General features: G+C 35.2%; 1 protein-coding gene across 3 annotated transcripts in view; it reads left to right on the top strand.

Moving 5' to 3' along the window:
- Positions 1-16,885, top strand: part of TMEM26 (transmembrane protein 26) — a 45,015-nt gene that overhangs the window by 8,833 nt on the left and 19,297 nt on the right. For all 3 annotated transcript variants that reach the window (XM_032252566.1, XM_032252567.1, XM_032252568.1), the window contains exons 2-4: positions 8,952-9,030; positions 13,865-13,978; positions 16,044-16,264. In XM_032252566.1, coding sequence (XP_032108457.1) covers positions 8,952-9,030; positions 13,865-13,978; positions 16,044-16,264 — 414 coding nt within the window. The remainder of the gene's footprint in view (positions 1-8,951; positions 9,031-13,864; positions 13,979-16,043; positions 16,265-16,885) is intronic.

The raw sequence follows: 16,885 nt of genomic DNA, 5'->3' as shown, positions 1-16,885 counted from the left end.
TTCTTTCTTTCTTTCTTTCTTTCTTTCTTTTCTTTCTTTCTTTCTTTCTTTCCTTTTCTTTCTTTCTCTCTCTTTCTTTCTTTCTTTCTCTCTCTCTCCTTCCTTCCTTCCTTCCTTCCTTCCTTCCTTCCTTCCTTCTTTCTCTTTCTCTCTCTCTTTCTTTCTCTCTTTCTCTCTCTCTTTCTTTCTCTCTTTCTCCCTTTCTTTCTCTCTCTCTCTTTCTTTCTTTCTCTTTCTTTCTTTCTTTCTTTCTTTCTTTCTTTCTTTCTTTCTTTCTCTTTCTTTCTTTTCTTTCTTTCTTTTGTTGTGTAGGTAAATCTCAAGTGACCAGCTCAAGGAGGACTGGCATGATTTTGCTTAGAACATAATATAGGAAAATCCACACTACATATTAGAGTATCTGGCTCAGATACACTCTTGCATAAGCAAACATTCTTGTAAAACCAAAACAGGATGTAAAAGGAAGAAAAGGGGGAAAAATTCTAGACTATTTTAACTTTTGTCTTAAAGAACCAATCTCCTTTACAGAACAGAAATAAGTACTACTGTCTTTAGAATGAAATAAACTAAAGCCTTATATAAATAATAATTATAATGCCTTTTAGTTTCTCAGCAAGTATTGAAGTTCTTTTAGTCAGCAGTAATATAAGTTCATTTGTTCATCAAATAAGCATTTATTGTACTAGATGCTGTGGTGGTGGTTTTATATACAAAATAGAAAATATGTATACTCATATGAGAACAGTATAAAATAACATTTAGAGAACCAAGTAATTTTTCACAAATTAAGCCCAAGAGTTTGGAAAGCCTGCAAAATCAAGATACAATCAGTAAGGTAGGCTTGTTGACAAGGAACATTTCAGAGGTAAATGATTTCTGAGATACTGGTGGTTATGAGCGCAGAAAAGAGAAATGTGCTTTTCAGGTTGAAAGAACAGCATGATGGCGATAGTTAGGATTTCAATTGGAACAGTTCATTTAGGAGGATGCCATGATTTTATCTTCTTCTGAAATATTCTATGAGAAAGATAGTGTGTAGATCCTCAAATGGATTCATATTTTGTTAGTATAACTAGTTTAGTAATAGCAAAACATATTGCTGAAGTGTGACTGTGAACAACTTCAGTTGTAATAAAGCTTGTGCTTGCTTGGAAAATTTTAGATTGAATGAGGTATATGGGGTACAATTTTGCTCTAAGTTTGTATCATAATTTGAGAATGTGACTATTTTTTTAAAAATTGCAACAACAAACAATGACAGTTACAATTAAGAGTCACATTCAGTAGTATTTCCTCTTTACAAAACCTAAATGTAGACAATCTTCAAGGACTTTGAAAATACAAAGAATGATTTCATTGCAATGATTTCATCTCAACCTGTTTGAAGTTCCTCCTTGTTACTTCTGTCATTATTTGTCTGGTCGTCCTTAAGATCACTGAAAAAACAAACCTATCAACTGATTGTGGCACCTTTCAAAGCATTTTCATTTATATTCAATTTTCCATGTTGGGGGGGAATTGTCATTAGCTCTTGGCCATTTAGTTGTGACTCTCTTGCCAGGGGACAGGCACATGCAAAAGGCTTTGGGAAGGGAGGTGGTGGTGAGGGACATGCTAGTTAAGAAGCTTAATGGGTGGTGGCGGGGTTCACACTGGTGACTTCCCAGGTGTTCAGAGCCTTTGTGTTCTGAAAAAGCATTGGGTTCACTTTGAGGAGTTGCAGAAAGATAGAGGAAATACTGAGGCTATTATGTTGGTCATCATATTCTTCTTGCACACTAACAGAAAGCCCTTGCTGAGCAGCCTAGAATTGTACATGTTAAGGCCCATTAGAGAAGTGATTATATATGTAAGGAGGACAGACAATCCTTGCACTGTTAGATAGGTTTAGGGAATTACAAAAGAATATCATAACCTAGTTTGTTGATTTCCATGAAAATAAACCCACTATTATAAAGTGCTCCAGAAATTTTACTGACGCCATGACATGCAAAATCTTATTTAACATGAAACTTTGAAACTCAGCTCTAGTATTCTTACAACTTCACTCTGTTTCAGTAGAGGAGAAAATACTGAGAAATGAAATACAAATAAAAGCTGGATTCAGTTGAAGTACATTTTGAATACTATTTTTGCTTCACTTAAATATTATCCATTTTCAGATATATGCATATGATCAGAAGACAGAGAAAAACTAAACAGGGTAGTGATATGGTTAATTTTTCTTCCATAGGCTTATTTATATTGTTGTTTGTTTATACAAATGAATGAATGTTATTTTTTTCAATAAGAAAACATCGATAATTGTCATCTTTAGAAAGAGGAAAATGGAATCCTAATTCTAGACTAATGGGTGAGTCTAAGTAAATAAAATCCATTGCAGGGCTAAATTGCTAAATGTCATGACAGGTCATTTTGTAAAAAACATTATAATTTGTTGAAATGACAATTTTGTATGGTAAATAATATTTTACTTTTGGATGAAATGAACTGACAAAAACAATGAGTGAAGCCTTTAAAGAGCTCATAGCAGTGTCTAACATTTAGCAAAACACACACACACACATATATATATATGTATATATATATATATTTCATAAACAAATAAAACAAAACAAATAAATTTTTAAATAAACAAATAAATATATAAAGAAAAAAATCATTTGAGATGGTGCTTCTGTTTGTGTGTATTTAGGAGATAATTGGTAGGTAGACTAAGAGCTATGGAATTAAAACAGAAAAGCACAACCTCATGAAAAAGAAAGAATATTTTTAGGAGGATTTTATTTAGAAAAAATAGCAGAGCAAAGTAATTTGGCATTAAAGAATTCTTGTTGAACAACTTTGTTATTCTGACAGGTAATTGGGATTATAATAAATCTGGATTTCTAAGGGAGATAGCTCACTGGTAATAGGGCATTGTCCATTTGTAAAAATTTTTCACTTGGACATATCTTAGTCATTGAATCATATACTTATCAGCTTTTTATCAGCCCAACATATTGTATGTCTATAAACAATTATCCAGAAACCTGATATAAATGATTTGTGAGTTGGCCAGAACTTTCCATGGTGTTAGTCTTCACACAAGGTACTCCACATCTCCTTACTCCTAATGCCATCAAGACAAAGACCAAAATAAAACCTGGTTTATTAATTTTTAAACTTCACACCCTTCTTTGTTCTAAAAATGAATTGCACTGACAACACATGATCAAGAATACTGCAAAATCTCAAAATAATAAGTAGTGGCTATGATGTCATGCTAAAATATGAAATCTTTCATAGGAGCAGAACATATGAAATTAGTTTTCTTCTGTAAAACTTCTAATAAAAATCAATTTATGATGATATTTCATGAAGAATTTTTTAGTCAAACCAGCAACTGAGTGTCAAGAAAGCAGGAACTGTAAATCAACCAGAGGCTTATCGAATTGCTAAACGTTTGTGGCGAGTTCAGCACATGCCAGATACTCTGGAAGGAGCTGAGAGGATACAGTCAGCCCTTCATATATGCGGGCTCTACATTTGCAGACTCAACCAACTGCAGATCAACAGTATTTGGGAAAAAAACACAATAAAATACAGCAATGTGACAATAAAACATAATATAAATGAAAAACAATACGGTATGACAATTATCTACATAACATTTACAACTATAGCAGGTATTATAAGTAACGTAGAGATGCTTTAAAGTATAGGGAGGATGTACGTAGTTTATATGCAAATATGACACTATTTTATATAGAGAAGTTGAGCATTCATAGTGCTTGCTACCTGCAGAGTTTCTAGAACCAGTCCCCCTGGATACTAAGGGATGACTGCAATTATGAGCAGACAGACACAGTTTTGGTGCTTGCAATGTATAGAATTGCTTGGAGTCAACACTTAAATGATATCAAATACACACACATATACATATGCACATATGTAATTATAAATTTTGAAAATCTATGGCATAAAAGTGACCAGGGAGGGCTAATTTAGACTTGGGGAACAAGGAAAGTTTTGTGAAGTTCCATATAACTGATATGAACTATGAGGAAATAATCAGGTTAAAAGTAGGAGAGGGGGGTATTTCTAAAGAGAGAAATACATGTTGAGGGCTTCCGTTAGGATAGCACTTTTTTTTTTTTTTTCCTGAGGACTGGAAGAAGAACGCTGATATATTAACACAGTTGGAAGAATGGCAAGCATCAGAGCCCAAGAGGGGGGCAGGGCCCTGAGTGGGCAGCATCTTGTAGGTCACGAGGGGCAAATACTTCATGCAGACCATGGCAGTGTGATACTAATTGCCTCAACATTGACTGTGAAGTTAGGCATAATAATGTTTGTATTCAACAGCACAAAGAAAGGGCCTTTGATTTCAGGAGTTTTATCTAGATTTAGTTTTTGTTGTTGTTGTTTTTGTTTTCTGTTTTTCTGAGACAGAGTCTTGCTCAGTTGCCCAGGCTGGAGTGCAGTGGCGTGATCTTAGCTCACGGCAACCTCCACCTCCCAGGTTCAAGCAGTTCTCCTGCCTCAACCTCCTGAGTTCCTGGAATTACAGGTGTGCACCCCCACACCCAGCTAATTTTTGTATTTTTAGTAGAGACAGGGGTTCACCATATTGGCCAGGCTGGTCTCGAACACCTGAGTTCAAATGATCTGTCCACCTTGGCCTCCCAAAGTGCTGGGATTACAGGCATGAGCCACTGTGTGTGGCCTTATACAGGCTTAGTTTTGAGAATCATAGTTTAAAAGTAGAAGTGATTATAAATTATATGAAGAAACAGCCTTCTAAACTGGTGTCTTCTAAGAATCCTTCGTAAGCATAGATACCAAATATGTAGCCATGAGTAAATTTTCGAAGCTGAGTCTAGGGAAAACAGCAAGTACATTTACTGAGCACCTAAGGTGTCAGTCTCATGGCATACATTGTCTTATTTAATCCTCATAATCACACTATGAGATGGGTATTATTTTCCCCATTTTACAGGTGAGGACATTAAGTTTCAGAGAAGGTTGTGAATTTCTAAAGATGAGTGCGTGGAAGAGGCAGGATTCAAATTTGGGTCTTCTAAGCTGCATTATTTTCCCCATTTTACAGATGAGGACATTAAGTTTCAGAGAAGGTTGTAAATTTCTAAAGATGAGTGTGTGGAAGAGGCAGGATTCAAATTTGGGTCTTCTAAGTTTCTGAAATTTATACTGGCTCATACTAACATGTAATAATTCAAGGGTCACAGCTGAAAGAGCTTACTTGATACCAGACCTCATGAAATGAAAGATTCTTGTAGATATCAGTAGTCTCTATTCACTTTATTTGCTCAGTCCTTCCTTCCTTCCTTCATAAATTTAGTCATTCAAGTATTTAAGCATTTGCTTAATAAGCATTAACTAAAGACTTAGTAAGGCACTGTGACTGGAGAGAAGAGAAAATGAACCAGTGGGAAGAGGAAAGAGATAAAAAGATATATAAGACCCAGGATCTTTCTTCTAGGAACTTATATTAAGAAAACAAAGTCTTATGTACACATAACTATAGCACAGTACAGCATATGTTGGGTCACGAGAGAAATACAGGTTAAGATTGATTCCTGCTGTGCCTGTAAAACACAAGCAGAATATTGGTGGACAGACGTGTAAGAGAAGGACATTCCAAAATAAGCTTTCATAATTTTGGGAGATATTTGCTGTAAACCATTGCAGAACCTCCCTCCTCAGATTACCCAAACTAAAAGAGCAGAGAGCACTTTGTTCTTACCAGAGACACACGGTTAGTTAAACAAGGCTGAGAATTGAGTTGAATATAATTAATTCTTGGGCCCTTGATATGATTCCTTTTTCTTACTCCCTTTCTTCATTAGGTCAAATAATCTAACGAAGAGGATTGAAGTGGGAGGAATTTTCCAAAACATTTTGTTTGTTTTATTTAAAATACACAGTAGGCTGTAACTACTGCGTGGCTCAGCTTGACAGGATGTGGTTAGGGAATAGGAAGGGAAAGAGGAGATAGGACCAGATAAGGAAGACTTAGGATATCAGATTCTGGAGTTTAGATTTCTACTGTAGGCAACATAAAACATCTTGAATCTTGAAGTTTGTTTATATAAGCAGTTTCCCATTTATAGGAAATATGCTGAAATAGGATAGTACTTTTTTCCAATTATAGAAATAAATCTTATGCATAGAAGATATTAAGGGTATTTTTTGTTATATTTTTAACCTCTTTCAAGAGCTATTACATGTTCAGGCTATGGTTTTCCCTAGATTATTGTTATACTATTGTTGTGGGGTTTGGGGCGGTTAATCTCAAAATAAATCCCAAGAGACTCAACAAAATTGCAATCCAGCCAACATTTGATGTGTCCAAACAAAAATTTGCGTATTTCAACTGTCCCTCTGACTAGAATTGACTTTCTTTCCCAATTTCATAAGGGAAATGTTATCTCCTGATGTTTCCTTTGATATGCGAAGTCAAAAAGTTAATTGTTCTTTTTTTTTTAAGAGCATGCTGAACATGGGCTTTTGATATCTCTCTACAGCTTTACCATCCTCTAGATTTTAATAATATCATGACCCATAACCTTTTGTTTCAAAATTGTTTTTTGCAGGAAACCAAAGATGGGGGACTATCTATATTAAATATTGATTTTTAAAAAGACCTCTCTTTCTCTTGCCCTTTTTCTCTTTCTACAAATTGAGGAAAAAAAAAAAGATATTAGCGAAAGGGTTAATAGCCTTTAAAAAAATTCATTCTAAATGTTCTCTTTTAATTTCACCTTTCTCTCCTGAATTATAATAACATAGTTTGGGTAACATTTCATCTCAAATACTTCTATTTGTTGAGCAATTAGCATGTCTATTTTCTAGGTCATTTCAAACTTGCTGTGTATTAAAAGCATTTAAATAAAATTATATTGACAAAATTTTGACTTTGAGATGTTCTGTAATGAAAGAGTCCTCTAAAATAAAGTTCAATTTGTTTTTTTTTGTTTGTTTATTTGCTTTTTCTTGAGACCGAGTCTCGCTCTTGCCCAGGCTGGAGTGCAGTAGCTGATCTCAGCTCACTGCAACCTCTGCTTCCTGGGTTCAAGCAGTTCTCCTGCCTCAGCCACCCGAATAGGTGGAATTACAGCGCATACCACCATGCCTTGTTAATTTTTTGTATTTTTAGTAGAGACAGGGTTTCACGATGTTGCTCAGGCTGGTCTTGAACTTCTGACCTCAAGTGATCCACCCACCTCAACCTCCCAAAGTGCTGGGATTACAGGTCTGAGCCACTGTGACCACCCCAATATGAAGAAATCAATTTGGAAAGTATATTATTTTTCTTATTTCAAAATTTTAAGCACACATTTATGTCGTACCTTGTCCCATAATAAAACTAGGATTAACTACCTATCATTGAATGCCAACCACGGCCAGGCACTGCTTTACAGGAAGTAAAATAAAAAACCCTGGGAGGTAAATGTGTCTGCTGAATTGTGTCCTTTTCCAGATTTCTAGATTGAAGTCCCAACCCCAAATGTGACAATATTTGGAGATTAATTTGGTCATTAAGGTTAAATGAGGTTATAAAGGTAGGGTCCTAATCCGATAAAACTGGAGGCGTTATAAGAAGAGGAAGAGACAGATATCTAAGAACACATGGAGAAGATAATGTCGTGAGCCCGCACCAGAATCCTACTCTTTTGGTACCTTAATCTCAGGCTTCCAGCCTCCAGAGCTATGAGAAAATTAATGTCTATAGTTTAATGCTGAGTCCGTCCCACAGACCCTGGCCGAGCGACGTATGAAAAGAGTACTCAGGCACAGGTATGCAGTGTAAGAGCAGCGAGGGGATCTACCGGGCTCTGGTGGCCAGAGAGGCAGCAGCCTGGAAGAGCTGGAGTTGCTTGCTTTTGTTCAGTACAGATGTAATGCCGAAGGCCTGGAGCAAACACAGTCTGCGGGTAATTAACATTAATGTTCCCCCTGTCAGTGGGAAGTCAGGTGTGAGGATGATCAAAGGCCAGTTCCTGGGCAACATAAGTAAACAAGCCTGTTTAAGATGAATTCCCCTACACTCCCTTGTACCTACTCCTCAGGGTAAGAGAACAGCTGCCTTCAGCTATTCCCAGAAGCTTTGCAGAGCCTTCTGACCTTTCAGAAGCCCTGCTCCCTTCCCTATAGTTTCTCCCACCACTCTGACCCATCTCCTAGTTTAAGCCACATAGCCTATGGTATTTTGTACGGCAGCCTGAGTTGGCTGGTACAGTGACAGTCCCCATTTTGTGGATTAGGAAACAAACTGAGAGGTCAATGGCAAAACTGGCATTTGAACCTGAGTGTGTTGGATGACAAAAGTCCACTCTTCAGATTCCTCTCTTAATTTTGAATCAGAAAATTGTGAATACAGACAACCTAAAAAAAAATACCAAAGGCTTACACTGTTGGTTGTTTGTGTTTTTATTTTATAGGTTAGCAAACCGCACACAAAGCCAATGGATTACTCTCATTCCTAGTCCTTATCATCTGATTTTTGTGTTCCAGCACCATGTGATTGGTTAATTTTGAAAAATGTAGCCGAATCTTGAAATTGTAATTTCTAATGAATCCAAGATTTACTACTGCTGTATTTGCTTTTTGTAAAACATATTAAATACAAAATATCCAGTGTTGTGCCTGAAACTAATTGGCAGTGTCCCATTAAACCATATCGAAATTAGTGTCTATTAATTGGATTAGAAATTCAGTGAGAATGACAGCTGCTAGTGCCTTTTACAGTTACTTTGTTTCTTTATAATCCATATGGCAGAAATCACATAATGCTTTTTTCTTCATTGAAATAAATACTTGAGATAAAAAAGATTTGACTCAGTGTAGTCAGAGTATGTGCATTTTTCTTTCTTCCTCTTAAATTTTTGTTTTTGAAAAGTTAGTTTAAAATAGCGAAATTATTTTTTTCTTCTCTCTTTTCACAGGTTTTCACCAGCCATATTTTTATATCTGATTAGCATCGTTCCATCATTATGGCTTCTTGAACTGCACCATGAGACCCAGGTACTTCTTTTTGGAAAGTAGGAATTGAAATATTTAGCAATAAGCTACTTTCACAGTATGATCCAATTTATTTCAGGAGTGTACTTTTCTAAGTAACTGGAGTTATCAAGAATTGAATAAATAAGAGCCTATCAGCAAAAGAAAGCAAATCCACGTTTTTCCAAAAAAAGCCCCAATAAAAATACTACATTTATGTAAGATTTAGGATTATGGCTGGGCACGGTGGCTGATGCCTGTAATCCCATCACTTTGGGAGGCCGAGGCAGGCAGATCACATGAGGTAGGTGTTCCAGACCTGCCAGGCCAACATGGTCAAATCCCATCTCTACCAAAGATACAAAAATTAACTGGACACGGTACTGGGCACCTGTAATCCCAGCTATTTGGGAGGCTGAGAAAGGAGAATTGCTTGAACCCAGGAAGCGGAGGTTACAGTCAGCTGAGATTGTGCCACTGCACTCCAGCCTAAGCGACAGAGCAAGACTCCATCCAGAAAAAAAAGAAAAAGGTTTAGGATTATAACATTTTGTGATAGAGATCTTTTTACTAAGGCTTCCCCTGGCCCCCACCCTACAGGAGTTTACATGGGGGTATGGAAATTTGATTTTAACCCTTCCAGCTTCAGTGAGCTTTTATGTTGTGCTAAGAGTGGGCGCGCCTCAATCTGGCATCCTGTAAAGTGACACTTTTAGGAATTTCAAAAACAAAATCCTTATCTGTACTCAACTATATAATTACAGTTAAACTTGGAGCTATTTAAAATAGTATGTTTTAAAATGCAGACTCTGCAGATTATAGGAGATTAATTTTTGGGAGTCCCATGGGCTGCCTTAGTGAAATATAAATTCTATTCTAGAGCCCTGAAACTAAGATTAAAGGAGAGGAGTCATGGGACCCGCCATGTGTATGTATTGGAAGATCACGCTGACCTAGAAATAAAACAGTAGCTTCCAATAGGAGTCCTTAATTTATTACAGAGATTTTTAATACAGCTATTTTCTACACAGACAACTCTAGTAAGCAGTATCTAGGTTGGGTGCAGTCGTTTACTGCTGTCGATGTTCCTGTACAACTCTGAAGAGGCCAAGTTAGTAATGTCCATCAGATTCCAGCTTCGACTTCGTAGTTCAGGTTACAGGACTGCGTTACAGAGAAATGTAGTTATGACATAATCAACTTTTGGTAACTTCACTGACAAAATACTTTAGAAAAGACCTGTGAGAATTTGGACTTACATAGATTTCTTTGCTATAGTTGGTCATTTTATAGCAAGGTTAAGCCTCCAATATGTAACCCTATCTGCCACCAATGTATAACCTTATCTGTAAAAGCCTTGCTCCAAATTATAGGCACACAAAGGGTAATTTAGTTCTGTGGACTATTTTTGAAGAATTCCACAAGCAAATACCAAGAATATAAGCATGAATAAAACATTTTTCCCCTTAAATCTCCTGCTAAAAAACACTAAAGTCATAGGCTATCTCTATGTCTGTAGCAAAAATGTTTTTGTAACTGTATATGGTTGGTTCAAGTTATCATGGCTTTTTAAAACTGTACTGTAAGGAATTAGGAGACTGTTTCAATCTCTTTACTACTTACTACTTTCAAGGGTATGAAAATAAGCTCTGGTGATTTAAATCAATTCTTTCTTTCACGTCCAATTCTATGACATGGTTATCATACACAATAACCATTCATTTCCCCCAAATGCTTTTATAATATAAATTTGTTGCACAATTAATTGATATACAGGTCAAATACCATTACAACAAATAACATGCAACCAAAAGCTCCCTCTTTAATAAAAAAAGATTTTTGAGCTCCGGGCAGTAGCTGTCTAATTTTCATACTACAAAAGAAATTGAACCTTTAATAGTAATGGATTTGACTCTTTTTGACACTGAGAATTAAAAAGAATGCTCAGAGATTGAATTGGGCAGACTGAGCAGAAAAATGAAATGAAATGAAAGTAGAAAAATAGTAAGATAGACAAATAAAAGTATCGGAATTGCAGTTAAAAAAAGAAGAAATGGCAGAATAAAGCGAGTTATAGCAATTCTTCTAGTCTACTCGTTTAGAACATCTTGGGAGTGATAATAATCATTTTTCTTCAGATAGTCTGCTGTACTTTCACAAACGTTTTCACATATGTAGACCCAACAACTCCATAAGTTAGACATTATACATACATTTCTATTTTAAAGAAGAGGATTCTGAGACTCAGAAAGGTTAAGTAATTTCCCTCAGTTGATACAGTGAATAAACAGTAATGCTGGGGCTTAGAACCTAATGGATATCTAGTCCATTAAACCATATTGCCCTTCTCAGCTGTGTGTTCTGTGTTTTAGAGGAGCTTGCATCAGAATTTAGAGGAATTTGCATCAGAGTTGTTCACTGTAAAAAAGAGTATTTAATTTTCTTTCACACGTTCCATTTACTCTATATCCTAAACGTTCTAACCTATGATTTGGCATTAGGAATACATCCTGACCTATTTCATGAGATATTTCTCCTAGATGACTAATTTCTTAGCTTCATTCCTGAATCTGGTTGGGTCTACACGTATGGGAACAAAACATTTATGACAATGATTGTGACCTTAGCTTTTAGGTCTATTTATGAAGTAGCACAATTAAAGTAGTGGAAACATTCTGGTCTTGTTTTTTTCAGAGTCTTGTTTGACCCAAAGGAATATTTTTGAAGCTAATAAGAGTTTAATAGACATAGCCTGTTAAAAAAAAAAAAAAAAAAAAAAGGCATGTTGGTACCCAGACAATCTACATGAACTCACCTATCCAAGGCAGAATGTAAACAAAATAACCCCCAAAACAATACAGATCAGGCTAGGTTTTAAGAGTCAAGTCACTAGTTCATTGCAGTCCCAATGCAGAGGCCACTTAAAGGACAATCTCATCAATCTATGACAAATAGTATAACAAGTGTGGAGAGCAACTCAGATAAGTCTTAATACCATAATACATAACTACAAAGTTATTTGCTCCCAAGTTATCTTCTACTGCACTAAAGCATGGCCGTTTTTCTTAAATAACAAGATGTTTATGCACATTTAGTGATGAGAATGTCAAAAACATATTAATGTTACAATTTTTAATACAGAGTCTGTTTTCATGCCTACAAAGTGATCAAAATGTGTTTCCTATTGAAATAAATCTTAAATAGAGTCACCAAAATGCTTTGCAATAAAAATTTGTTGTTTGGTTCAAGATTTAATTTTTATCTTCATTATCTTTTTTGGAGCCTTAGCTGCACACATACACACACACACAAAGTATGCAAACAATTGTATTTTTGCTCCTAGAGATATGGCATATGGTCATTTTTCTTAATTATTCTTGTCATTTCAACCATAATACTAGTTGTTTGGATAGAGAGTAGAAAAAGTAGCTTCTGGCAGACTTTCTTTTCTGCTTTTTCAAGTAACTTATAGAATAGTCAATGTTGTATCCAGAGTAATTAAGAAAAACACACTTCTTACAGCTTTAATTTTTTAAAAAAATAAGTCCTCTAAATACAAATATGTGATCATGGATGTGTGGTGGTTGTAGTGGTGGTGATGGTGCCTGTGTGTTGTTTCAAAAATACGTTAGCACTGCAGATGTTTGAAAGACCTTCAACATTTTTTTTAAAACCAGTTTGTAAAATATGCATTGGGTACATTTACATTTTCAAGTGCCACACCTTTCTTCTCTTATATAATTTTTCCTTCTCTTACTTTCCCTTAGATTCCCAGCATCTGGTGGATAAATATCATGCACAATTCACTTGCAGAAATTCTCATACAAAATGAAGAAACAAGAAAGGAAAATGCCATTTTTTATGTGTATTGTTGAATTTTCCATAAACCCAAATTGGCTTTTAAACTGTCACTAAAATGTATGTTTTGGTGGGTGAACATGCTAATTTTTTAGGTTGTTACAGTGCTTGACAGGCAGAATTGAAAATGCTTGGATTGTTTACTTAAGAAATGATATTTTAAATAAAGAGTTTTCTGGATAAGAAATAAACTCTTAAAATACTGTATACACACACATACACACACACATAGGCACACGCTGTGGAACACTACACAGCCATAAAAATAACAAAATCATGTCCTTTGCAGCAACATGAATGCGGCTGGTGGCTAGTATTCTAAGCAAACTAACACAGGAACAGAAAACCAAATACCACATGTTCTAACTTATAAGTGGGAGGTAAAAATTGAATACACATGGACACAAAGGTGGGAACAACAGACACCGGAGACTTCTTGAGAGGGGAGGGATGGAGGGAAATGTGAATTGGAAGGCTACTTATCAAGTACTATGCTCACTACCTGGGTGATGGGATTCTTCACACGCCAAGCCTCAACAACATGGAATTTACCCATGTAACAAACCTGCACGTGAACCCCCAAAACATAAAATAAAAGTAGTAAAAGAAAAAAAGAACACTGTAGTTTCCTTGACCAGGATCATATATGTTTTATTGTTGTCACTGGTTGTTTGTTTGGTTTTAAATTCTTGCAGGGTTCAATAAAGGAATCTTAGTTACCAATCTATAAATTCTAAAGCTGTCTGCAATGACTCAGAATATTTACATCCTCATTGACCTATGGAAAAATAAGATTTGTGTAGTTGATGCTCCTTTCGTATTGATTAAAAAGTAGTTTTCAACCTCAAGCCTATATTTTGATTTTTGGAAATGTTTATGCATGTGGTATATAAGCTCTGCATATCTGCTCATAATCTCTTGAACAGATTGAAGCCATTTTGAGCTCTATCTTATTGAGCTAATTTTCTGCTGTAATTGCCTTCCCTGACCCCATTCTTAGTATTGCAGCTTCCAGGTTGAAGGAACATCACAGAATACCAGCAGAAAAGAAGCCTTGAATCAAACACTGACATCCAGTGAACAAACCAACAGAGCTGATGATCTCATTGAGACGGTGAGAGCTTTTTCCACTGTTTTATTAAAGGATCTAGTAAATGGTGGACATGGTATAATCTTTAATTACATGCCATACACCTCTCCCCGCTAATTCTTTTCTGAAGGAAGCTAACAATTGTTTGGCTCAGGAATTCACAAAATAATAATATTTTTAAATTATTAAACATATTTAACATGCATAAGTATATACATTGATATGTTTTATATATATTAATAAATATATTTAATATGAATCATAAAGGAACACTTAAAGAGGATAAAGTGTGCACAATGAGTGACATATACATTTGTGAAGGAATGATATAATTAAAAGATTAGGATATGATAGTATTAAGACTTAATGTTTTAAGAGCAATTTTAGATTCCTGGCAAAAATTGAGAGGAAGGTACAGAGATTTCCCATTTCCTCTGTGCTCACACACAGCCTCCCATCCATCAAAACCCTGCACCAGAGTGGCACATTTGTTAAAACTGATAAACTTACATGACATTTTTGGGGATGCCAATAAAAATGGCATTTTGTTTTCAGTTTCAAACTTCATTTATTCTTTGCTAGTATATAGGAAAGAGATTGACTTTTGTATATCAACCTTTTATCCCACAACCTTGCTATAAATGTTTACTAGTTCCAGGAGTTTATTTTTTTGTCAGTTCTTTGGGATTTTCTATCCAGATAATTTTGTCAACTGTGAACAGAGACAGTTTTATTTCTTCTGTCCCAATCCCTATACCTTTTATTTTGTTTTCTTGTCTTATTGAATTAGATAGGAACTCCACCATATGTATTTTGTAGATGTTTATCAATAAAATGGAGATTTCTATCCAAAACAATTACTTCCTTTTTCTTCATAAGTCTGATATTTGGCAAAGTGACCATGACCCATTTAAAAAGAAAAAGGCACCAATCACTGAAACATACTTTCAATAATAAGACATACTATTAGTTCTGTGAGGTTTAATGGAATGAACCTTGGTTTCTAATTCATGCTCCAATCACTATTTATATCACTCTGGACAAATCACTTAGTTTCTCTCTAAGTTCTTTATCTGACAATCAAATATATTAATATCTACTAATGTGCTTCCTGTATTAATTAAATATGTTGTATGTGAAGTTTCATAGTAGTAATATAAGAAAGTGTACAAATGGAAGATTATTGATTTTCATGTATGGTTTCAATCAGCATAGCATCGTGCCTCGTCTTTTATCCTCCCGTGTGCATTTGATATCAGCAAGTGATGAAGAGAGGTAAATGAATTTTGCACAAGCATAGTTAAGTCACTTGCATAAATAAGTTGGAATCATTATCCACTTAAGACCTAAGTCTTTGTAGGGGCAATAGTATATGTTGAGACTTATTTAAAAGGTAATTAGGCAAGAGTTGTCATCCAGAATATAGTGGCATGTAAGTTTCTCTGAATCTAAGGATAATGGCAGAGTAAAATTTACTTGCTAGCTTATGGATTATTGAATAACATATTAAGTACTCAGAATAAAAATAATAATTTTATAGTTCTCTTTCTTTACATTTAGGTAATTGATAAGCATTATTACATTTTTATGTTTAGATATAATATAGTTTTAAGGCAAAAAAAGGGAAGATTTGTGCAATGCTACAAATATCTCAACATTAGTACATTTAGATTTAAAAATCTATTAAAGAAAAACATAGGAAACTTTTATGATATTAATGTGTATTTTATAAAACTTTGCTATGTGTTATTCTTTGCTTACACAGTATAATAAAATGAGACATGATCTTTAAAACATTGTAAAATTGGTTCTTTAAATACCATATGGTCCAATCCCACTAGTAAGTTTAAGGCTTAAATTACTTGCTAGTTATAGCCACCCCCATCTTAAGGACCACATTAGTTTTTTATTTTTTTTCCGAATATTCAGCTGAAAGGCGTTTTTACTTTCTTTGGTAAATAAAGAATAACTACTGAAAATGACGGTCCACAAAAGCAAACTCCTGATTGAAAGCAATGGTGAAGAAAATACTTCTCTCTCATATGGTGACTCATAATCCTTCTGTCTGTATGGGATTTCTGTTAAACAGGCCAAAGTTTTTGTGAATAACTTATCTACAGTATGTGAGAAAGTTTGGACATTGGGACTCCATCAGACATTCCTGTTAATGCTAATAATTGGAAGATGGCTTCTACCCATTGGAGGTGGGATCACTCGAGATCAACTCTCTCAACTTCTTCTTATGTTTGTGGGGACAGCCGCTGACATACTGGAATTCACAAGTGAGACCCTGGAAGAACAAAATGTGAGGTGAGCATTCTTTACAGCAAAACACCTTGTTTTCAAGGTCAAGACCATGCACTTGTCTCTTTGTTCTGTGACTTGCATTTCACATGAATAAGAATTTTCAGTGTATTTCATATGCAATGTTAGGATCAGAAAATTTGCTGCTATTTAGTTACATATCAGAAAGCAGCACAGTCTTTATGTTTTTTTTTTTTAAATACACAAGGGAGATATCTGCTAGAGAAAGGGACACATAATATTCCCTGTGGACAAGAACAGAAAAGCTCTGCATGTTTTCACAACCACAGGTTAGATAGAATCATGGTTCTCTGACAACCTTCTGAAGTGGAATGACCATCCCCAGCTCCTCCTTTCCATTCCCAAGTGTCAGAAGCATAGCCAAGCATAAAATCCTCTCCGAGAACACAGCATAGCTATAATTTACGAGAGCACTGAGAGAAGACATGGAAAAATCTCTCCCTATCCGTTTGGGGATTTGCATTCCCTGGTGTAAATGGAGAATGGGGCAGATAAGATTTTATTTTACTAAATTTTATTTTTAGTCAGTTTTGTTCAAAGTGCCCAAAGGCTTTCTGGTGTAGATGCCTATAAATTAAAACTTATTGAGTTGGTACTCTTTGTTTT

Source organism: Sapajus apella, unplaced genomic scaffold, assembly GCF_009761245.1.
Source record: "Sapajus apella isolate SASKATOON/1434 unplaced genomic scaffold, GSC_monkey_1.0 scaffold78, whole genome shotgun sequence".
Lineage (NCBI taxonomy): Eukaryota > Metazoa > Chordata > Mammalia > Primates > Cebidae > Sapajus > Sapajus apella.
The sequence above is the reverse complement of the archived record's forward strand: the minus strand, read 5'-3'. Positions and strand labels throughout refer to the sequence as shown.